Here is a 24,476-nt window from a genome sequence, read left to right on the forward strand (position 1 = left end):
ATTCCAAAATGCAGAGTCCTTTAGAGCAAGTATCCTTATGAGAAAACACATCATCCCAAGTGGGCAAAAACCCATCTTGGCAGGGAGTGGAGACGTGAAGAAAATCTTCGACATTACAACAGTTTGTGGCCCTCCCTCCAAGACTCAACCTATCCCACAACTTTTTTTTTCTTTTCTTTTCTTTCTTTCTTTCTTTTTTTTTTTTTGTGAGACAGGATCTCACTTTATCACCCAGGCTAGAGTGGTACAATCATTGCTCACTGCAGCCTTGACTTCTTGGGCTCCAGCAATCCGCCTACCTCAAGATAGGAAAAAAGTCCAGGCAGTTTACTTGTCTCTGCACTCTTTCAGGACAGCCTTCTTTGTGCTTTAAAAAATTGAGCTATAATTCACATGCCATAAAATATACCCTTGCAAAGCAATTCAGTAGTTTTTAGTATATTTCACAAAATTATGCAATCATCAGCATTGTCTAATTCTAGAACATTTTCAGCACACTAGAAAGAAACCACACACCTGTTAACATTCACTGCCTACTCCCCAACACCTCAGCTCCTGGCCACTGTGAATCTACTTTCTGACTCTAGATTTGCCTGTTTTAGATAATTCATATAAATAGCCTCATATAATATGTGACCTTTAGTTACTGGCTTCTTTCACTTAACACAATGTATTCAAATTCATCTATGTTGTAACATGTATCAGTAGTTCATTCTTTTTTATAGTTGAATAATAATCCATTGTATGGATATATACATTTTATTTATCCATTCATCTATTGATAGACATTTTTTTCTGCCCTTTGGCTATTGTGAATAATGCTGCTATGAACATTTGTATACAAGCTTTTTGTGTGGAGATATATATATATATATATATATATATATTTTTTTTTTTTTTTTTTCCTGAATGATGAAAAATGGCCCTGATAGTTTTTTTTTCTTTTGTGACTGAGTTTTGCTCTGTTGCCAGGCTGGAGTGCAGTAGCATGATCTCGGCTCACTGCAACCTCCACCTCCTGGGTTCAAGTGATTCTTCTGCCTCAGCCTCCCAAGTAGCTGGGACTACAGGCATGCGTCACCACACCTAGCTAATTTTTGTATTTTCAGTACACATGGGGTTTCACCATGTTGGGCAGGATGGTCTTGATCTCTTGACCTTGTGATCCGCCTGCCTTGGCCTCCCAAAGTGTTGGGATTACAGGCATGAGCCACCGTGCCTGGCCAAAGTATTTTTAATTGTATATATTTATGGGGTACAAGATATGATGTGGTTTTTTTTTTTTTGGGACAGAAAACAAAAATACAACCTATAGTCACCACGACTACAGTATATCTTCAGAACTTATTCATGGAAGGATTTTAAGCAGAGGAATGGTGCAACATTAAAGGAATAATGAGATTACCCTGGTGACTACTTGAAGAATGTTTTGAGGAGAGCCAAAATAAATGAACGGAGCTTGACGAGGTCATTCAAGTATGATTATGGAGGGAGTTGATCAAAAAATCGGATGTAGAAACATAAGCCTACTGTCCACTTACTGATGCGGAGTAAACTTTATTAGCTGAACAAATGGAAAAACAACAACAATTAAAAAAACCAAAACCAAAATCAAAACAAAGAAGCAGGAAAAAAAAGAAACTGTCCTTACTAGTTTTTTTGTATATTAATTTTTTAATTGAGGTATAATTTATATAAAATAAAATGCACAGATTTTAGATGTACAGTTCTATGTACATCTAGATGTATACATTTTGATGAATGTATACACCTAGGTAACTGCCTGGGTAATTAAAACATGAAACATTTCTGTCACTTCGATACATTTATCTGTGCCTCTTTCTATGCAATTCTTTCTACTTGGGCAGCCACTAATCTTTTTGACATGGTGAATTAGTTTCTCCTGTTCTAGGAATTCATGTAAATGGAATTATATAGCATGTATACTTTGGTGCCTTTTTCCCCCATTCAACCTAATGTTTTTGAAATCCATCCGTGTTGTGTATATCGCTAGTTTGTTTCTTATTGCTGAAAAGTATTCTCTTATATGAGAATCTTCGTAAGCCATTACAATATGTAACCTTTTGTGTCTGATGTCTCTCTCTATTTTGTAGAGATGAGGAACCAAAAGAATTAAAATTGATGCTTGGAGAATGAACTTGGAATTCTGAGGTGGAATAGAAGCAGTGTATGTTCAGATTTTGGCAGCAGCCAATATGGACTATTTTGGGGCAAATGGAATGGTCTGTAGGGTCCCTGTCACTGGAGCATAAGTGGAATTGGAATAAGGGTGCCTGGTGATCTGTGTGAACTCTAGGATGGGTATCATTTGGGGATGTGGGTAGTGTGTCCATATTTCCCTGAGAAGGATTGGTCTTGACGCCTCCCTCAGATTATTTTTTTTTTCAAACAGGGTCTCACTTTGTCACCCAGGCTGGAGTGCAGTGGTATGATCACGGCGCACTGCAGCCTCAACTTCCTAGGCTCAAGTGATCCTCCTACCTCAGCCTCCCAAGTAGCTGGGACTACAGGCACACGTACCACACCTGGCTAATTTTTATAGTTTTTTGTAGAAACAGGGTTTTGCCATGTTGCCCAGGTTGGTCTTGAATTCCTGGGCTCAAGTGATCCTCCTGCCTTGGCCTCCCAAAGTGCTGGGATTACAGGAGTGAGCCATTGCACCTGGCCTCATTCTCAGTTATTTGTTGTTGTTGAGCTTCTTGTTTTTGCCAAATATGCTTGCATTTGGCTTTCTTGAGTTTTGCTCCATGGTTTTTGAACCAAACCTACAGTACTTCTTGATATCTTTCCATTGTGGAGATCATATCTTTCTGAATGCTGGGGTTTGTGTATGGGTTCTTATTGAACAAGTTCAGATCTTCCAGTTGTTTCTTGATGTAGTTTATTTGTTTCTTCTTTTTTTTTTTTTTTTTTTTTGAGACAGAGTCTCCCTCTGTCACCTAAGCTGGAGTATGGTGGCGTGATCTCGGCTCACCGCAATCTCCGCCTCCCAGGTTCAAGTGATTCTCCTGGCTCAGCCTCCTGAGTAGCTGGGATTACAGGCATACACCACCACACCTGGCTAATTCTTTGTATTTTTAGTAGAGACGGGGTTTCACCATGTTGGCCAGGCTGGTCTTGAACTCCTGACCTTGTGATCTGCCTGTCTCAGCCTCCCAAAGCGCTGGGATTACAGACATGAGCCACTGCGCCTGGTCTGTAGTTTGTTTCTTTTGTGAAGACCTCTGGGGCTTGCCTTTGGGAAGATCCTCTGAGTTTAATCTAGATGTGCTCTTATGTTTAGGCCCAATTGTCTTAGGTATATACATACTGAGGAGTGGAATTACTGGATCATATGGTAATTCTATGCCTAATTTTTTTTTTTTTTTTTTTTTTTTTGAGACTGAGTTTCGCTCTTGTTGCCCAGGCTGGAGTGCAATGGCGCGATCTTGGCTCACCGCAACCCCCGCCTCCCAGGTTTAAGTGATTCTCCTACCTCAGCCTCCTGAGTAGCTGGGATTACAGGCATGCACCATCACACCCAGATAATTTTGTATTTTTAGTAGAGACGGGGTTTCTGCTTGTTAGTTAGGCTGGTCTCGAACTCCTGACCTCAGGTGATCCACCTGCCTCTGCCTCCCAAAGTGCTGGGATTACAGGCATGAGCCACCGTGCCTGGCCTATGTTTAACTTTTGGAGGAACTCCCAAACTCTTCCAAAGCAGCTGCAGCACTAATTTCTACCGGTCATATATTAGAGTTCCAGTTTTTCCTCGTCCTCATCGGTATTTTCATTGTCCATCTGTCTTGATTGCAGCCATCCTTGTGGATATGACGTTGTGTCTCACTGTGGTTTTGATACATATTTCCTTAGTGACTGATGATGCTGGGCAGTGCTTTATGTGCTTATTGGGCATTTGTATATATTCTTTGGAGAAAGGTCTGTTTACATCCTTTGCCCATTTTTAAATTGGATTGTCTTTTTATTGTTGAGTTGTACTAGTTCTTTTTTTTATTAGTTGTACTTTAGGTTCTCGGGTACATGTGCAGATCATGCAGGATTGTTGCATAGGTACATACATGGCAAGGTGGTTTGCTGCCTTCATCCCCCCATCACCTATATCTGGTGTTTCTCCCCTGATTATCCCTCCCCACCCTCCCCAACTGACCGCAGTGTATGATGCTTCCCTCCCTGTGTCCACGTGTTCTAATTGTTCAACACCTGCCTATGAGTGATAACATACGGTGTTTGGTTTTCTGTTCTTGTGTCAGTTTGCTGAGAATGTTGGTTTCCAGCTTCATCCATGTCCCTACAAAGGACACAAACTCATCTTTTTTATGGCTACATAGTATTCCATGGTGTATATGTGCCACATTTTCCTTGTCCAGCCTATCATCAATGGGCATTTGTGTTGGTTCCAGGTCTTTGCTATTGTAAACAGTGCCGCAATGAACATACGTTTGCATGTGTTTTTATAATAGAATGATTTATAATCCTTTGGGTATATACCCAGTAATGAGATTGCTGGGTCAAATGGAATTTCTATTTCTAGATCCTTGAGGAATCGCCACACTGTCCTCCATAATGGTTGAACTAATTTACACTCCCACCACCAGTGTAAAAGTGTTCCTATTTCTCCACATCCTCTCCAGCGTCTGTTGTCTCCAGATTTTTTAACAATCGCCATTCTAAGTGGTGTGAGATGGTATCTCAATGTGGTTTTGATTTGCATTTCTCTAATGAACAGTGATGATGAGCATTTTTTCATGTTTGTGGGCCTCATCGATATCTTCTTTTGTAAAGTGTCTGTTCATATCCTTCATCCACTTTTGAATGGGTTTGTTTTTTTCTTGTAAATCTGTTTTTGTTCTTTGTAGATTCTGGATATTAGCCTAGTTCTTATATAGTTGTTATATGATTTGCCAATATTTTCTTCTATTTTATGTGTTGTCTTTTCATTTTCTTGATATCTTTTGAAGCACAAAAAATTTTTGATGAAGTCCAGTTTCTCTGTTTCTTCTTTTGTTGCTTGTACTTTTGGTGTCTTATCTAAGAAACCATTGATTGATCAAAAGTCATGACAATTTATGCCTATGTTTTTTTCTCTGAATTTTATAGTTTTAGCTCTTAGAATGAGGTCTTTGATCCAGTTTGAGTTAATTTTTGTACATGGTCTGCATGGTGTGAGGAAGAAGTTTATTTTCATTCTTTTTTTTTTTTTTTTTTTTGATACAGAGTCTTGCTCTGTCACCCAGGCTGGAGTGCAGTGGCGCAATGTCGGCTCACCGCAACTTCCACTTCCCGGGTCCAAGTGATTCTCCTGCCTCAGCCTCCCGAGTAGCTAGGACTACAGGTGCCTGCCACCACGCCCAGCTAATTTCTTGTATTTTTGGTAGAGATGGGGTTTTACTACGTTGGCCAGGCTGGTCTCAAACTCCTGACCTCGGGCAATCTGCCTGCTGTGGCTTCCCAAAGTGCCGGGATTGTAGGCATGAACCACCATGCCCAGCCTATCTTCGTTCTTTTCGCACATGGTTATCTAGTTGGACCAGTACCATTTGTTGAAAAGGCTATTATTTCCTTATTGAATTGTCTTGGCACCCTTGTCCACGTTCATGGACCAGTTGTCCATGAATGTGTGTTTATTTCTTTACTCTCAGTTCTTTTCTGTTAGTCTATATGTGTTAGTCTATATGTGTTAATCTATTTTCACACTGGTATTAGGAACTGCTCATAAAGGAAACTTATAAAGGAAAGAGGTTTAATTGATTCACAGTTCTTAATGGCTGGAGAAGCCTCAGGAAACTTACAGTCATGGTGGAAGGCAAAGGCATGTCTTACATGGTGGCAGGTGAGAGACAGAGAGAGAGGAAACTACCACTTGATTGACTGATTGATTGATTGAAACAGAATCTTGCTCTGTCACCCAGACTGGAGTGTAGTGGCACAATCTTGGCTCACTGCAACCTCCACCTCCTGGATTCAAGCAGTTCTTCTGCCTCAGCCTCCTGAGTAGCTGGGATTACAGGCATCTACCACCACGCCTGGCCAATTTTTGTATTGTTAGTAGAGATTGTGTCACCATGTTGCCCAGGCTGGTCGTAAACTCCTGATTTCAGGTGGTTCGCCTGCCTCGGCCTCCCAAAGTGCTGGGATTACCGGCGTGAACCATTGTACCCAGCCCAAACACTTTAAAAGTGTCAGATCTCATGAGAACTCATTCACTATCATGAGAACAGCATGGGGGAAACTGCCCCCATGATCTAGTCACCGCCTACCAGGTCCCTCCCTTGACACATGGGGATTACAATTCCAGATGAGATTTGGGTGGGGACACAGCCACACCATATCACTATATGTCTATGCTTACACCAGTTGGACGTTGACTTTTGGAGGCCAAGTTGTCTGGATGAGCAAGGACCCTGGGGGCAGAAGTGGCTTGTCGTGCAGGAATCCACTTGGCTCTGGAAGGTTCAGGATTTATCCCAGCACTTGGCCTGGAACTTCACTATTACCTAGTCAGTTCTTCTAGACTTTTAAGGTAGTACTTTATTCATTTTTTTATCCAGCATTTTAAAAATAGTCTTTAGGAGGTGTTCTAAAACCCTAGCCACCATCATATAAAATGGAATTCAAGCCAAGTGTGGTGGCCTGAGCCTGTCGTCCCAGCTACTTGGGAGGCTGAGGTGGAGAAACTGCTCAAGGCCAGGAGTTTGAGACCAGCCTGGGTGATATAGCGAGTATTCATCTCAATAAATACATACAAATAAATAAAAATGGAATTCAAAATTATTTATCTATAATTATGACATTTGGGTAGTATGTCCCTGAGAAGATATCTTTAGGAAGTAGAGGACTCATTCGTGGTGTCTTAGAAAAAGACTGCCCTGCTCACTGCTGCTTTTAAAGCCACGTTTGTGAGAGCTAATAAAAGCAGCTTTCAGTAATTGAGAACTTTATTCTGGTAGATGTAACTTTTACTGGGGACCTTAGGTATACTCTTTAATCTCATTAACACAACCAAGCTTTAAATTGTATTTATTAATATTAATATTGCCCGTATTCTCATTTTACAAATGAGGATGCTGCGAGGGTCAGAAGCTTGCCCGAGGACAGACAGTGATGATTAGTTGCCTTTGACTTGGGCTCAGACCCCTGACTGCAGTGCTGGGCTCTTCACCTCGTAGGTTCTCTTCTCCATGGGAACCCTCACAGAGAGCATGGGTGTTTGAGGTCTGGGTGTCACGTCTTCTGTAGTAAGAACTGGAAGGCTTAGCAGGTTGTTTGCTTGCTCTGTTTTTCCCTGTCCCTCTTGTGGTGGGAACGTGAACTTCCTTACAGGCGGGAACTGGAGAGTCTTTTCGGATGGTTCTCACAGTTCCTTGAGTGCAGGAACTACAGGGGAAGCAGTTTTTAACATTCTGATTCCTGGACTTCGTTTCAGAGTCCAGTGCAGCAGGTAGGGAGGGAGTTGTGCTTGGGACTCTGAAGGTCTGATGCGCTCCCTGGGAGATCTGTTGCACCTGGTCTTGGATTATACATTGAGAAAAGCGGGTCCACAGGTTACATTTAAAGTCCTTGGGTATTGTGGACTTCTTGTTGTTTTTAAAGGGCTACACAGTGTTTTTCCGGTGTCTGGGGAATGTCCCTTTACCTTTTAGTTCCTTAAAAAAGTGGAGACCAGTACTTTTAAATCAGAGTTATATTTAGTGTTTTATAAGCACTGTTGCCAGGTAGAGATGAGCATGTTTGATTCAGAACAACTCTGCTATTAATAAAATGCAATATCTGGTAATTTGTTATTAATGACTGTAATTTAGTGGTCAGAGACTCAAGGGGAAAATAAAGTATCTGGTTATTTTAGAGAAGAAAAATCTCAACCTGTCTTTTCCTGCCTCCTTCCTCTTCTGCTTTTTCTCAGATTGTCAAGTGGTCCGACTGTTGTTTGCCATTAGCTTGCAGACCTGGGGATCCTTATCGGTTAATTGCGGAAGCAAGTGTGGACAACTTCAGCAAGCTGGGGGTGGCGTTCATGGAAGATAGACTCCAGATGGATAATGGCCTGGTACCCCAAAAGATTGTATGTAAGTAACTTTAGAAAATGTTTTTATTGGCCAGGCATAGTGGCTCATGCCTATAATCCCAGCACTTTGGAAGGCCGAGGCAAGAGGATCACTTGGAGCCCAAGAGTTCAAGACCAGCCTGGGCAACATCGACCCCCATCTCTGAAAAAAGCAAAAAAAAAAAAAAAAAAAAATCGGCTGGATGTGGTGGTGCACGCCTGAGGTCCCAGCTACTTGGGAGGCTGAGGTGGGAGGATCACTTGAGCAGGGAGGTTGAGGCTACAGTGAGCCATGATCACACCACTGCATTCCAGTCTGGGTGACAAAGTGAGACCTTGTCTCAAAGAAATAAAATAAAATAAGAAAAGATTTTATCATAGTGGGACACTCTAGGTTATTAGCTTAAGGACTGCTGACTACTCTTACTGGTATGACATAAGGGCTACGTTTGATTTTACTGTAACAATATGCAATTCATGCACGTGTCAAGTGTATTTTTTTTTGCAGGGGGTGGCAGGGTACATTTTTGTGCTTATTAAATTTCTTTTTTTTTTTGAGATGGAGTTTTGCTCTTGTTGTCCAGGCTGGAGTGCAATGGTGTGATCTCAGCTCACTGCAACCTCTGCTTCCTGGGTTCAAGCAATTCTCCTGCCGCAGCCTCCCAAGTAGCTGGGATTACAGGCATATGCCACCATACCTGGCTAATTTTGTATTTTTAGTAGAGTTGTGGTTTCTCCATGTTGGTCAGGCTGGTCTCAAACTCCTGACCTCAGGTGACCTGCTCTCCTTGGCTTCCCAAAGTGCCGGGATTATAGGCATGAGCCACCATGCCTGGCCTATTAAATTTCTTAAACAAGAATATTTCATAACTGCATTGCTCATGAGGCATTCATATTCAGAGCCCATCTGGTATTTATGCCATACAGTTTAATACAGAATAACTGGTGTCTAGACTCTAGTTCGAATTGAGTGGGAAGCATAGCTAGAACTACTATGAAGTGCTAAATCAAACAGCTTTTTACTTAAAATTTGTGTACCACAATTTTTTGGGACAAATTGCTTTTCAGGAAACATGCAAACTCTTCTTCCTTGATTAGACTTAGAAACAGGCTTTTTATGTCTATGAATGTCTTCTTTCGTCTCATGGGCAAATAAATGTCCCTTAGCAGCTCTGGAAGTTTAGGTAAATCCCTTAATATCCAGAATCACCTCGTACATGTCTCTAATACCATGTCTGACACATAGCAAGTGCTCAATAAACGTTTTTGAATCAGTGATTGTCAACTTATATTCCAGTCCTGAGACAAGATACTGGGAAGAGTCTTCTCCCACTGATCCTATGACGTGTCCTGAGACTGACCTTTCACTGGGGCATGCTGGGGTAGACTCTAGATATATGTCCTTTTTATTGCTCAGTTCCATTATCGTAAAGGAGAATAACACCCAAGAAATAGAATCTGTAAGTAAGGAGGCAAAGGCACCTCTCTGAATCTCACTTTCCTTCACCATTCAGTAAGAGGATCTTAGGTTCTCTGATAGGTGTAAAAGATGTTGGGCAAACTGCTGATCTCACTTGGGGTCTTCAGGCAGGAACAATTAGTGTTTCCAAAGGATGTCCCTGGGTTGAGGCACAATGCAGGTGGGAGCCGGGCCAGTGGCTGTCCTGGAATGTAAGTCCCAGAATGCAGAGAGGGTGATGAGATTCTTGAGATGAGCTATGTGTCACACAAGAAGTGCTGATAATTCTCTCTCTCTCCTGTTCCTGCCTTAGCGGTGCACTTGCAGGACTCCACCCTGAAGGAGGTGAAGGATCAGGCCTCAAACAAGCAAGAACTGAAGCCTGAATCTTCTCTTGAGATTAAGCCTGAGCAGGAAGGTATGGAGCATGTCGGCAAAGATGACCCGAAGGCTCTTGGTGAAGAGCCCAAACAGAGGAGAGGCAGTGCCTCTGGGAGTGAGCCTGCTGGGGACAGTGACAGGGGAGGGGGCCCCATCGAGCATTATCACCTCCATCTGTCCAGTTGCCATGAGTGTCTGGAACTTGAGAACAGCACCATTGAGTCAGTCAAGTTTGCATCTGCAGAGAACATTCCAGACCTTCCCTATGATTATAGCAGCAGTTTGGAGAGTGTTGCTGATGAGACTGGCCCTGAAAGAGAGGGAAGGAGAGTCAACCTCACGGGAAAGGCACCCAACATCCTCCTCTATGTGGGCTCCGACTCCCAGGAAGCCCTTGGCCGCTTCCAGGAGGTCCAGTCCGTGCTGGCCGACTGTGTGGACGTTGACAGTTACATTCTCTACCACCTGCTGGAGGAAAGCGCCCTCAAAGACCCGTGGATGGACAACTGTCTGCTATTGGTCATTGCTACCAGGGAGTCCATTCCCGAAGTCCTATGCCAGAAGTTCATGGCCTATCTGTCTCAGGGAGGGAAGGTGCTGGGCCTGTCTTCGTCCTTCACCTTTGGTGACTTTCAGGTGACAAGCAAGGGTGTGCTGCGGAAGACGGTTCAGAACCTGGTTTTCTCCAAGGCTGACCAGAGCGAGGTGAAGCTCAGCGTCTTGAGCAGTGGCTGCAGGTACCAGGAAGGCCCCGGAGAGCGGCTCAGCCCCGGCAGGCTCCAGGGCCACCTGGAGAACGAGGACAAGGACAGGATGATTGTGCATGTGCCTTTTGGAACTCATGGGGGAGAAGCTGTTCTTTGCCAGGTACTCAGGGCAGCGTGGATTTGGTGATCTTTGGGTATCTGCGGGTATCTTTGAGAGGGAATATGCCTTTTAAAGCTACATGCTTAAAAGTTTCAGGAGTTTGTGTGCCGCAGGCCTTTTTTGACTGTTGGCTGGGAGCTTTTGCTGATAGTGAGCAGGTTTAGTTTAGTTCGGGGCTTTCTTGAATACCCTGATTAACCAAAAGACTTGTGAGGTAGGAACAAGGCGGGTGTCAGGGATAAATGAGCTTGCTGGTTAACTGAGGCTTAGTCAGAAAATTCTTGTTTGGTTCTTTACTAGTAATGATCTTTCTTAACTACATCAGTCTGCTTTCTTGCTGCAGAGTACCCCTTGGTTAATATAATTGAGCCTTTATTTAACGTAGGAAGTTAAAACCATCAGGGTCATGATTCTAGATGTCAGTGACCACCACGATGAAACACTACAGTTGATTGGCAAGGTAGTTTATGTTAAAACATCTTCAGGTTCCCAATGCCTTTCTTATGTTTTGCCACTCTTCCAAGTGCTGAAGAAAATTCGGACAAGAGAATATTGATCCCAGCTACTCAGGAGGCTAAGGCAGGAGAATTGCTTGAACTTGGGAGATGGAGGCTGCAGTGAGCCAAGACTGTGCCCTGCTCTCCAGCCTGGGCAACAGAGTGAGACTCCATCTCAAAAAAAAAAAAAAAAAAAAAAAAAGAATATTGAAGCTACTTAGATTTGTGGCATAATAATACATAGGGAAAAAAACGGAAAGAGAAGGAAAGGAAAATGCTAATTTCTTCCTTAGGAGATCTTTGGTTCTTTTTTTTTTTTTTTTTTTAATTCCATCTTCTTTTTCCTTTTAGCTTTTTGTTTTTTAAGCAAACAGTAGCTAATAGACTATTTCAGAATTCTTAATTATTTACTCCAAATCTTTTAATGCTTAGGGGAAAAGGTTTTCATTTGAGTTAGATGAACGTTCACTTGCCTTTAAGGATTTGATGCTCTAATGAGAAAACTAAGCAGATGCAGATATTTTGTCCAGAAGAGTTCCCAAGATAAGTGTAATAGATTTGTTTTATTATAGGGATCTTTTTATTGAGTTAGAGAATTGTTTACTTTTTTGTTTTGTTTTCATTTCTGTAATGCTTTGACTTTTTCCAGTTCTCCTGGAAGTGAAGTCTCTTGATTTTTCTGGCCACACATTTTTCCAGGGAGTATATATTTGTTTCTTTACAATTCTAAAACCGACTCACTTGTTCTTAAGATAATACTCAAGTAGAGATGCTTAAAATTGAGGAATTAGGACGTTAGGACAGGTGAATGTGTACAGCCCAGGCAGGTTTCCTGCAGGGCTGCAGACCGCATGAATTAGCTTTTGGAGGCCTAATAAATGTTCCTCTTATCTTTTTATCTGCAAATATGGTAACTATAGTAACTATGTATTCTCAGAAAATCCACTTAAAAACCCGACTTCCTAGAGCCGTATTTCAGTTTTGAAGAGCGAATTTTACCACCCCTGAGCACAGACGTGTACTAGAAAATTGATTTGGCACTGTTGCGATCCATTTCTCCGAGTTACAGAGCAAATCTGCTTGCTGCACCATTTAAATTGACCCCATTGCTGTCATAAAATTTGATACTGCAGTGCATTGCCCTAGAAGAAAAAGGCAATATGATGAAGCTTCACAAATCAGACTCAGAGGATTAGAATGCCATTTCTGATTTTAAATGACTTCCAGTCTTCTGTGTGACAGGGTCACTGTTTTCTCCACAGGCCTGTGTCTCTGTGATACCTTACTGGGATTAAAAAATAAATATTATCACAGGCTGGTTAGTTTCCTCTTACCCCGTTCAATTTCATAGCCTTCGTCTTTGTAATAAATCTAGTGATGATGTAACCCAATAAGAGGAGGTAAAGAACTTCAAGGGCAGAACACAGCTGCACCCTAGGCAGTGGTGTCACAGTCAAGTAAGTTGCAGATTTGATGCCTTTGCCATTCGTAATAATAAAGAAAGAGAGGAAATGTTTGTATGCTCGCTGTGTGCTGATCAAGTTTGCAGGGAAAACTTAAGGCTGTGGATTAATGCTGACATTTGAGTGTCAAATGGACCAGGAGTTTGCCATGAAGTTGTCCACAGAAAATCCCTAACGTGGATTTTGGAAGATTTTGTTTTGTTTAGCTTAGCACATGGTCGCAGTGGGTTGGCTTTTATGGCAGAGTTTCTCAAACATGGCAGTACTGACATTTTGGGTCAGAAAATTCTTGGTGGTGAGGGGCCGTCTCTTGCATTTTAGGCTGCGGAATAACATTCCTGGTCTCTACCCACTAGATGCCAGTACCACTCTCTCTCCCTATTTGTGCATGGAGACATTTTTTTAGTTCTGGTCTTTGGCCCAACTACAAAGCCTTAACTTTTAGAAGAAGCCAAGTTACAGAAATAGACCTGTCATTATGGTAACAGGATTACACTCAGAGGATGAGACTCTAGTTCAGTACCTCTGTGGATGAGGAGCTCAAATCTACCACCCACACACTCCGGCGTACCACGTCTCCCTGCTCATTGGGAGTGCAGAACTGGAGACGGCCTCTTTTCTTGTTTGCATTGTAGAAGCGCCTACATCTTGGAACCGTAAGACAGTGAAGCAAAGCAGCCCTTGGGGTTTCAGCGGCTGTCTTCCTCCTGGTCTCCCGGGACTCGGCCCCCTTGTAGCGCATCCAGTTTCCCATCCTGGCATCTTTCTCATGTGAAAATGAGTTCACACAATTCATGGTGTGTGCGCCTTGGATGCTATGTGTATTCGCCCTGCCCAGTGAGCCCAGATGCATTCAATCGTGTACCCCTCTCATCCCTTCGGCTCTGGTGGGAACGGAACTTGACTTATTTCATTTCTGCCACCTGTAAGGGTTAATCTCCGGGATAGCCATGTGCTTCTGTGAATTAAATGGGTCTTGCCGCTGTGCTTTTTGTCTACACTGGCATGGCTTTGTCCACCGGAGAAGAGAGGTGCACATTTAGGGTAGAAGCAACTGAGTAGGATACGATTCCTTAGAGGGTTTTGCTTTTCTGCCTCTCCCTGTCTTCAGGGCTATCTAGAGAACAGACACACGTGACCGATCAGCGTCCTCAGTCTTCGGGGAAGCAGCCAGCCTGTAGCCGCAGCTGACCAGCTGGTGGTTTGGGGACCATGTTGGGCAGTGTCCTGCAGACCTTTTCTGATTGGACTCAACTTTTATTTTTTTGAGCCAGAGTCCCGCTCTGTCACCCAGGCTGGAGTGTACTGGCACAATCTCAGCTCACAGCAACCTCTGCCTCCCAGGTTCTAGTGATTCTTGTGCCCCAGCCTCTCAAGTAGCTGGGATTGCAGGCATGTGCCACCACACCTGGTTAATTTTTATATTTTTCGTGGCAATGGGGTTTCGCCGTGTTGGCCAGGTCTCTGACTGCTGGCCTCAAGTGATCCTCCCGCCTCAGACTGCCAACGTGCTGGGATTATAGGCGTGAGCCACCACACCCAGCCAGGCCTCAACTTTTAACATTTGGTTGATATATTTGGCTTGGTTAAGTCGTGGGTAGGAGTTGAGAGATTTTAAGTGGCCTGAAAGCTGGCACCATGCTTTTCTATTTTCATAGTACTTATATAATATCAGGCTAGAAGCTTTGCATACAGTCGGCAAAGCCAAAACAAAATAAGGCAAAGGAGCTCAGTTTGCTTTTCTGGGTACTCAGTGTTCTGGCAACCTCTGGGCTCCAATGCTCATTTAAAATCTGATTTCAGGGGAGCTAGAGGTTCCAGTAAGTTCCTTCATACCATGACAGAGACTTGATAGGTGGAGACATTTTAATTTTAATTTTAACTAGACAACAAAGCCTGAAGTCATGAGGTGAAGTTCCAAGTCTTAAAATTCACTCAGGGGAAGGAGGGTGGCAGGAAAGGCCTTTCTGGTGTCCAAGAAATCTTACTCCTCCTTCCTCAGTAAGTCCTCACTTAAAGTTGTTGATAGGTTCTTGGAAACGGCACACTTAAGTGAAATGACATATAATGAAGCCAGTGTTACCATAGGCTAATTGATACAAAGAAGAAGTCAGTTCCCATGGCATATTTCTGTCCCCAAGACATCACCTAACTTCTAAATAAAGGCCCAAACACTGAAACATTGAAATAAATATGAGTTATATGTACATTTAAGAAAGATTAATAAAAACATAAGATAATTATTTCCCTAATTATTTCGGTTCCGCATGGTGGGCGGCCGGGTGGCTGGAGCTCATCCTGGAAGCTCAGGGCACTGGTGGGGAGCCAGCCCTGGCCGGGATGGGAGGGCACACTCATACCCGCACCCACACTTCTCAGACCAGGACCATGCAGACATGTCCGCGCACTCACGTGCACAGTTTGGGGATGTGGGAGGAAAACGGAGGACCCAGAGAAAACCCGTGCAGACCTGGGGAGAATGTGCAGACCCACACAGACTGTAGCCCCGGCGGAAAAGTGATTTTCTTTTTCCCCTTATCAACTTCATAACTAAATGACTTTGAGTGAAACAACATTATTCAAGGACCTGCTGTATTTGAGTTCCTGCAAACTCTCTCTCTTTCTTTTTTTTGAGATGGTCACACTCTGTTGCCCAGGCTGGAGTATACTGGCATGATCATAACTCACTGCAGCCTCAACCTCCTGGGTTCAAGGGATCTTCCCAGCTCAGCCTCCCAAGTAGTGGGGACTACAGGCACACCACCCACGCCTGGCTAATTTTTGTATTTTTTGTAAAGAGAGGGCCTCACTATGTTGTCCAGGCTGGTCTGAAACTCCTAGGCTTAAGCAATCTTCCCACCTCTGCCTCCCAAAGTGTTGGGATTACAGGTATGAGCCCAGCCTCTTGCAAACTCCCTTAAAATGAGGAATAAGGCTGCCCTGTTCCCCAGTTTTATTTTCCAGTTATGGCTAATAGGTCAAATGGAAGTTTCCAGCATGACTCATTTGCCTCCTTGAACTCACTTGCAATTAGGTTTTCAGCACAATTGTCTTTCTAGATATTTTGTTCCTATAACCAAGTTCAGTAACTTGCAGAAGGTCACATGACTGATGAGTGTGGAACATCAGTACCTGGAGAGAGATGACCATCCAGAGTCATTTCCACCATGACCTCTCAGCCTGACAACCATGAATTTTTTTTTTTTTTTTTTTTTTGAGATGGAGTTTCACTCTTGTTGCTCAGGCTGGAGTGCAGTGGCATGATCTCAGCTCACTGCAACCTCCACCTCCTAGATTCAAGCAATTCTCCTGCCTCAGCCTCCTGAGTAGCTGGGATTACAGGCATGCACCACCATACCCGGCTAATTTTTGTATTTTTAGTAGAGATGGGTTTCTCCATGTTGGTCAGACTGGTCTCAAACTCCCGACCTCAGGTGATCCGCCCATCTTGGCCTCCCAAAGTGCTGGGATTACAGGCGTGAGCCACCGCACCCAGCCAGCCAATCACAATTTTAGTAGGCTTTTGGACTCATTTTCTTGTTGGCCATGACTTTCCAGATATTCAGCTTCAGAGTTTATATGCTATTGAGAATTAGAAAAATTCATGTTTGGGTTTTCTCTTTTGGATTATACTGTGTCCCTTAATTTTCAGAGGAGAGCAAAGCTATGAGCTATCTGGGTGTGATGTGCTCACTTGGAGAAGAAAACTGGTAAAGAAATTTTTTTGTCAGGCATGGTGGCTCATACCTGTCTGTAATCCCAGCACTTTGGGAGACTGAGGCAGGAGGATCGCTTGAGCCCAGGAGTTTAAGACCAGCCTGGGCAGCATAATGAGATCCTGTCTCTAAATTAAAAAAAGAAAAAAAAAAGAAAAAAAACAACGAAAAACTGTTTTTCTTACTGCCCGTGAGTGCCCCCAGTTTACAAAGTGTTGTCTTTCCTTTCAGGTGCACTTAGAACTACCTCCCAGCTCTGACATCGTGCAAACTCCAGAAGATTTTAACCTGCTCAAGTCAAGCAATTTTAGAAGGTACGAAGTCCTTAGAGAGATCCTGACGACCCTCGGCCTCAGCTGTGACATGAAACAGGTTCCTGCCTTAACGCCTCTTTACTTGCTGTCAGCTGCGGAGGTAAGTTGTGGGCTCAGCTGGGCAGAGTGCACCGCAATGGGGCCCTCTTCACAGTGGCGACCGGTTGCCTTTCATTGTTTTATTTTGGTTGGTTTTGATTTTGATTTTTCATTTCTGTTTTGACTTCGGGTTTGAAAATCATCTTCAAGATGTGCAAGTATTCATTTTGTGGGGGGAGCATTACGTGTAAGGGAGGTACGACTAGTAGAGCTTAGAAAGGTGTGAAGTCCGCAGGTGTGGCCCTTTCCACGTTAGGTGGAGGAGGGTCCCGTGTCAAAAGTATATTTAGAAACCGTCATTTTATTCATTTGGGATTGAAAACATTTGTTTTGACTGGGGCTGCTGTCGGCAGAACAATCACATTTGTGCTCGTGTCTGCCATCTTGTGGCAACTGCGCTCCGAGTTTCAGTTCACATCTGTGAGTCGTGTCTAACAGGAAAATGCCCATGGAGCTGGGAATGTGTTCGGGAATCCTCTCGGCTGGTGCCTGCAGTTGCTGCCTGTGATTGATACCTGGTTTTGGGCAGGTCGCCAGATTCCCCAGGTGTGTGTTCTTGCTAATTCCCCTTGCTTGGCCGTGCTGTCAGTTTCGTAGTCGTTTTGACAAATTATTTTGTCTATTTCTGTTGTCTTCTCTGAGCAGACAAATTTGTGAGTTTAATGACGTAACCATGTAGTTTCTGCAAACACTCAATAGTCTTGGTGACTTTAAACACCAAACTGGGAGGACCAGGTGGGTGGATCATGAGGTCAGGAGTTTAAGAACAGCTTGGCCAACATGGTGAAACCCCATGTCTACTAAAAATATAAAAATTAGCTGGATGTGGTGTTGGGTGCCTGTAATCCCAGCTACTTGGAAGGCTGAGGGAGAGAATTGCTTGAATCTGGGAGGCGGACGTTGTGGTGATCCTAGATTGTCCCACTGCACTCCAGCCTGTACAACAGAGCGAGACTCCATCTCAAAAAAACAAAAAAACACCAAACTTACCTGCTTTCTCTTGAACCGAACAAATTTTACCTCTCACCCCAACATTTTTTAAAAAGGGGGCAGTTTCTTTTGTGTTACACTGTGTCCCTTAGTTTTTGGAGAAGAGCAGAGCTATGAGCTGTCCAGGTATGATGGGCTCACTTGGAAAAGACAGATAGAAAATCTGAGAGCATTTAGGATTGGAATATCTTATAGGATTATTTGAGGACTAGATGAAATAATATATGTGAAAGTTCTGCATAAATTCTATTATTTAGATGATAGTGCAATTATTTTTACGTTGTTGGGGTTGAATGAGTTAAATGTGTATAATGTGCCTAACAAGTGCCTGTTACCTTGTTTTAAAAGACTACAGGTATGTTTTTAATTTAAAAAATGAATAATATAGTAATGAATGATTTTTTTTTTTTTTGAGATGGAGTTTCGCCCTTGTCGCCCAGGCTGGAGTGCATTGGTGCAATCTCGGCTCACTGCAACCTCTGCCTCCAGGGTTCAAGTGATTCTCCTGCCTCACTCTCCAATTACAGGCATGCACCACCATACCTGGCTAATTTTGTATTTTTGATAGAGACATGGTTTCTCCATGTTGGTCAGGCTGGTCTCGAACTCCTGACCTCAGGTGATCTGCCTGCCTTGGGCTCCCAAAGTGCTGGAATTACAGGTGTTAGCCACTGCGCCCAGCCTGATTTTTTCTTCTATTTAAGAAACTTTCTCTTATTATACTTTCATCCAGTCTTTAGCCAGTTTGCACTGGTTTGATGGATGCTCTTTGGAATTAATGGTGTGACTTTTGTTTGCCTCTCTGTCCCAGGAGCTCAGAGCGTCCCTTACATGGTTGGGATTACAAGCTCAGAGTTTATTAACTCTGCTTAGATGACCTTGAATCTGCTATAGAAGGAAATGGCAGAATTCAGGGTTCTATCTGATGTTTTCTTGGAATACAAGTTATCTAAAGGATGATGGTGCAAATGAGTTTGAACGTGGATCTACACTGATTGAGATGGTCTTTCCAAAGAAGGCCGAGTTCCTCCTGTATCCAGTCACTGTGCTGTGGGTCAGTGTTTACAAACCTGGACCACAGAGACTGGGAGTGGAGTTGGGTTTGTACTTTGCATTTGGGTTTCTTTCCAGCATCCCTACTTAACAGTTCTCAATCATCCCCGTGGAATTAAGTTTCATGGAAGGATCTTGGCACCCAGTCATCTGCTAAATCCGCCTGTCCATTCAGCTCACACTTGCCTTAGGGATTGGATGCCTGGGCCTGCATTGTTCCTGTGCCTCTGTTGCTGGGAATCAAAGACCCCCCGCCACAGGGTGTCGCTGCTGAGCTACGCTGCCTGGCATACAGAATCCTAGAACTATAAAGTTGTTCTTCAGAGATTTAATTTTTTTCTCTCTATATCAGTTTCACATAGTATAATTTTATAGTTTTCCATTATATTGCTGGCACTTTCTTTTGGGTCTGCAGAAATTATTTCAATGTCCCAGTTAACAATATTCGTCTTGCATTCAACATGTCCTAGGTACTATTATAGCATGGGATATGAAATAACAAAATAAATACATCAGTTATCTAAATAGTTTTACTGTGTACCAGCTGTGTTTATACAGTTTGCTGCCTTGACACTTGCTCTTTATGACGAATAGCACAGAAGATTTATGTGCTTCTCTGTTGCCGTGATATAACTGGAAAGAATAGCAGCAAGACTCAAGGAGAAAAAAACCCTCACGTCAATGACACTTGGCTGTTGGCATTTGTGAAGGATGCGCTCCGAGGCTTTCCTCGATCCCAAACACCACGGTAGAGTGTGATTCCCACTGTAAAACCCAGTCATGTGTGACTTCATCAACGTCACCGTGCCCGACACCGGGAGGAAGCAGGACTTGGCTGAGGCGCAGGCTCTGGGCGGCTGAGCTGGGCTTCCTCCCGCCAAGGCTTTCACAGTTCATGGAACCTTCCAGGAGCAGGATTGAAATTTGGGTCCTAACAAAATGAACAAAAGCTAAACCATAAAACAAACACACGTTTGCCATACACCTATCTCCGTAGAAAGAGGATGAGGCCATGTGCGGCGGCTCACGCCTATAATCCCAATGCTTTTGGAGGCTGAGGCCGGTGGATTGCTCGAGCCCAGGAGTTTGAAACCAGCCTGGGCAACCTGGCAAAATTTTGTATTTTTTTTACAAAAAATACAAAAATTAGCCAGGCATGGTGGTGCATGCCTATAGTCCCAGCTATTCAGGAGGCTGAGGCAGGAGGATTGCCTGAGCCAGGGAGGTTGAGGCTATAGTGAGCTGTGATTGTGCCACTGCACTCCAGCCTGGGCAACAGAGTGAGACCCCTTCCCAAAAAAAAGAAACAAGATTGGAAGGAAAAAGGAAATCTGGTATATCTTGGATGTATTTCTAGTGGAGTGCTTAAGGGTGATTTTAATAATCTTTTAACACTTTCTCTGTATTTTCCAAATTTTCTATAATGATTGTATATTGCTTTTATAATGAGCCAAATTAGTTATTAAAAACTAAAAAACAAATGACTATGTGTCATTGGACTTTGAAGGCATCTCACACATGGTCACATTTGGATGTTAAAAGGCAGGGAATCTCATATAGGTATTGACACTTTGGCTAATATTAATATTTGTCATATTATTTAAAAAGGTTTCACTTTGATAGTAAAACCCATGACTCTTGTTCATGGCCTGTGGCAGCCATGACTCCCACGGTTAACTGTGAGCTGTGAGTTGGTGTGGGGGCCTCAGAGTTGAAGTGCTCCCTTTGCTTCTGTAGGTGGAAGGTACCCGTGGTATGAGTTCATAATTTGGGTGCCCCACCCCTGCTTGGATGTTCCAGTTACTTGGCAGAGTCCTTTGAACTGTTTCTCCAAGACCACATATATGGGGACCTCTCCATGGCTTCCTCTCTGCAGATGTTGGTGGGTGAGAGAATGAAACGCCACGTGGCTGACTGCTGGGTGTCCTGGGTGGGATCACCTGGTGGCCGCCACATCTTACTGTCGCCAATGGGGGACGGGCAGTGAGCAACATCACATCTTTACTGTGCCGAGACTTGAGTGTTTTTGAGAGACACCGATTTTATAGAAGAAACACAATTCTTTCCCTCACAGAACATCAGAAAAAACATAATTATTTTATGTTTTGTAGAAACATTTTAATAGGTTTTTTCTATCAAATGTGATAGAAAATAATAGAGAGAAAACGTAATTCTTTCCCAATTGAGAATCTGTTTTCCTTTTTAGGTCTGCCAGAGTAACAGCAGAAAGGGAGAGCACAGGCGGCAGTGCCCAAGGCGTCTCATGGGGAGGGGCTGCTGGAGGGTTGCAACTGGCCAGGACCTGAATCTGTACGTGGGGCAGAGCCAGCCCCCACCCTCCACCCTCCACCCTCCACCCCTGGAGAGTTGCCTGCCAGTGGGTCCCTTTTGATCCCTCCAGTGAGGCCAGAGGAAGCGGAAGAGGGTGGGATGTGCCACCCCCAGGAAGGCTGGCACCTTTGCCTCGTGTAACTGGAGACCTTGTGCATTGCTTCCCTAGCCTGGGACGTCTGCTCAGGATCTGGGGAGCATGAGATTTTTTCCAATATGAAAAATCTTGGGAACCTTGTGCGTGTTCACCGTGGCCAACGGTGGGTGGCTAATGGTGTGTAGGTGCTCTGAGGAAAAGAAGCTGGCTGGACTCTTGGCGGGGGTCCTGTGTCCAGTTACCTTACCCTTGGGATCAAGATGTAGCTATCGAAAGAAATGAGAACTGAGTTTGTTACTGAAATAACCTGGCAAAATCGCTGTGGTGTTTGTGATTTTGGTAGCAGGGAGTTGTGGAATGGATAATATATACTTTTTTTTTTTTTTTTTTTTTTTTTGAGATGGAGTCTTGTTCTGTTGCCCAGACTGGAGTGTGGTGGCACAATCTTGGCTCACGGCAATCTCTCTCTCCTGGGTTCAAGCAATTCTCCTACCTCAGCCTCCCGAGTAGCTGGGATTATAGGTGCCTCCCGCCACTACTGATTAATTTTTTGTATTTTTAGTAGAGACGGGGTTTCACCATGTTGGTCAGGCTGATCTCGAACTCCTGACCTCATGATCCACCTGTCTCAGCCTCCTAAAATTTTGGGATTACAGGTGTGAGTCACCATGCCTGGCCAGAATGGGTGACATGTACTTAAAAGCAAAAACTAGTTATAACATTTCATTTTGATTTAACCTCGAATTTTTATTGTGAAACTTTTTCCCCCCTAAAAAGCAAGTTTTGTTGGTAAGGATAGTTTAGATATTTGTAAATATATCAAAAAATGGGTACAGACTCTTCTACCCCGGGAAGTCCTTTGTGTTACATTTTTTTTATTGTATATATTTAAGGTGTGCAACATGATGATTCGATATACATGAACATACTGAAATGGGGGCTACTTTTCAGATGGTTGCTTTCTGAAGAAACTGAGACTAAGTCATATCATGAAGTTGTTTCTCCTTCTTCAACCAGCCCCTTTGTGTAGCAAATATCTGTATGCCTACTAAGTACAAGCCCTTGCTGCAGAATTTTCTGGAAAACAAGGGATAATTCCTCATCTTCGTGACATGTGTTCTAGTTAACCACGCCTTTACCTGTGTCGCCATTTCATTTGGGTTTCACAACGACCCTTATAAGTAGGGCACGGCGGGGAAGGAGTCCTTGCCCTCGGGAGAGGAAGCTGGCTTACAGGGCAGTGAAGAGGCTCATTATTTTTTGTTTTGGTTCTTTTTTTTTTTGAGACAGAGTCTTGCTCTTGTCACCTAGGCTGGAGTTCAGTGGTGCGATCTCATCTCATGCAACCTCTGCCTCCTGGGTTCAAGCAATTCTTCTGCCTCAGCCTCCCAAGTAGCTGGGATTGCAAGCACCCACTACCATGCCTGGCTAATTTTTGTATTTTTAGTAGAGACAGGGTTTCACCGTGTTAGCCAGGCTGGTCTCAAACTCCTGACCTCAGGTGATCCATCCGCCTCAGCTTCCCAAAATGAGGCAATTACAGGTGTGAGCCACCATGCCCAGCTTCGTGTAGTTTTCTAATGAGTTAATTAGAATTCTCCACTTAAAAAAAAATCTTTGCCTGTCATTTTTTAGCATAGTATTTGATGTGGAATCCTCCACTTCTCCTACTTTTAATCCTAGTTCTGAATCTCGAATGTATAGATATGGAGGAGCTTTGAGCATAACTTTAAAATACAGTTAAAAAATAATTTTTAGAGATCCACATGCGAGAGCAAGTCAGATTTCCAGGTGCACCCTGAATAGCTCTTGACAAGTGGCTGCTGTGGTCTGTGCGGCTGTTTTACAATACGGCACCGGCTAAAGGCAGCTGGCAGATTAAAGCAAACGTTTAAAAGCTTTTATAGCTGTGAATGTTTTTAAGGGTCTTTCATATACCTCTTTCTGTCCTTTCTTTCTTCCCTTGCCCTTCACCTACACTGGAAATTTTTTGTTCATTTTGACCGACTTCCTGTTATCAAACATAATACCCATGGCAAAAGGCGACATGATGTGTTTTCACGTTGAATTGCAAAAGAAATCATACTCTGGGGGCTTTCCTGTGCACCCTTCGGAATGTTTTATTTTTGTGGGAAGAAGGCTTTTCAGCTACTGTGTGTCCTGTCTTTTTACCTGAATCTTGTTTCCATAGGCGTGCCTCAAAGCAGCGCCTGCAGAGTAGATACCCCGGGCAGAGGCGTGTGCTTGTGGGAAATCCGCACAAACACTCTTGTTGTTTTCCACTTTTAATTAGTTTTGTGGTGATTTTGGCTTCTGTGCATTTTGGCCTTTGCTGTCTGGCCTGGGGAAGGGGGTGATAACGTCTCTGAGGCCGAGGGAGCGTTCCCGCTCAGCGCTTTCCTTCTTGGGATAGCATCTCGTCTAAGAAGGGTGGTTTGCTTTCCTATGTCTATTTATATCCACCGTTTATGCAGTCACAAATTCGTGGATGGGAAGCGGTCTCTTTTGGAATAAAAAATCCTCCAAGACCACATGCTTTTTGTCTCCTACCCGGGCTTCCTAATAGCTGCCATGTGTGAGCGGTCTGGATTCTGGCCTCACCTCCTGGGGAAGTTGGTGGAGGCTGGCTCCAGAAGGGATTGGAACATTCTCACGAGCGGATTTTCATCTCCCAAGTTCAAAAACACATCCTAGGGATAAGCCCACACTGGTACTGGGTTAGAGAGCAGGATCAAAGGGCTCCTGTGATCAGGTGCAGGCTGAGGACCAGGGTTGGAGGTGGGCGCGGCGGCGTGGGGCGCCCTGCGATGACAGGGAATCGTGGAGTCTGGTGCTCCTGGGCCGGAACTGGTGGTGTCAGCTCAGGAATGTCGGGGTCTGAGACCTGAATCCCATTTGATAAATGTTCCCCTTCAGTTCTTGGGATGTGAATTATAGTTGGGGAGCACATTTTGTTTCCATGCATGCTAATGCTTTGAGAATGCCGCCCAGAGAATTGCACTGTCTCAGAAAAACACTTACAGTGTTTTGGGGGTTTCAAAACTGACAGGCAGTTTGTGGACCTGAGTGGTACTGAATCCCCTGTTTCCCCCACCTGAGTGTGAAGAGGGGAAGAAACTTGGGGTGCAAGGAGAGTGCTCCTGTGCC

General features: G+C 43.8%; 1 protein-coding gene across 6 annotated transcripts in view; it reads left to right on the forward strand.

The window, feature by feature from the left end:
- HLCS (holocarboxylase synthetase) overlaps nt 1–24,476 on the forward strand; it is a 215,057-nt gene that overhangs the window by 39,672 nt on the left and 150,909 nt on the right. For all 6 annotated transcript variants that reach the window (XM_032276920.1, XM_032276919.1, XM_032276922.1 and 3 more), the window contains 3 exons: nt 7,922–8,084; nt 9,835–10,769; nt 16,677–16,859. In XM_032276920.1, the coding sequence (XP_032132811.1) occupies nt 8,033–8,084; nt 9,835–10,769; nt 16,677–16,859 (1,170 nt within the window). In that variant the 5' untranslated portion in view covers nt 7,922–8,032. The remainder of the gene's footprint in view (nt 1–7,921; nt 8,085–9,834; nt 10,770–16,676; nt 16,860–24,476) is intronic.

Source organism: Sapajus apella, unplaced genomic scaffold (genome assembly GCF_009761245.1).
Source record: "Sapajus apella isolate SASKATOON/1434 unplaced genomic scaffold, GSC_monkey_1.0 scaffold8, whole genome shotgun sequence".
Taxonomy (NCBI): domain Eukaryota; kingdom Metazoa; phylum Chordata; class Mammalia; order Primates; family Cebidae; genus Sapajus; species Sapajus apella.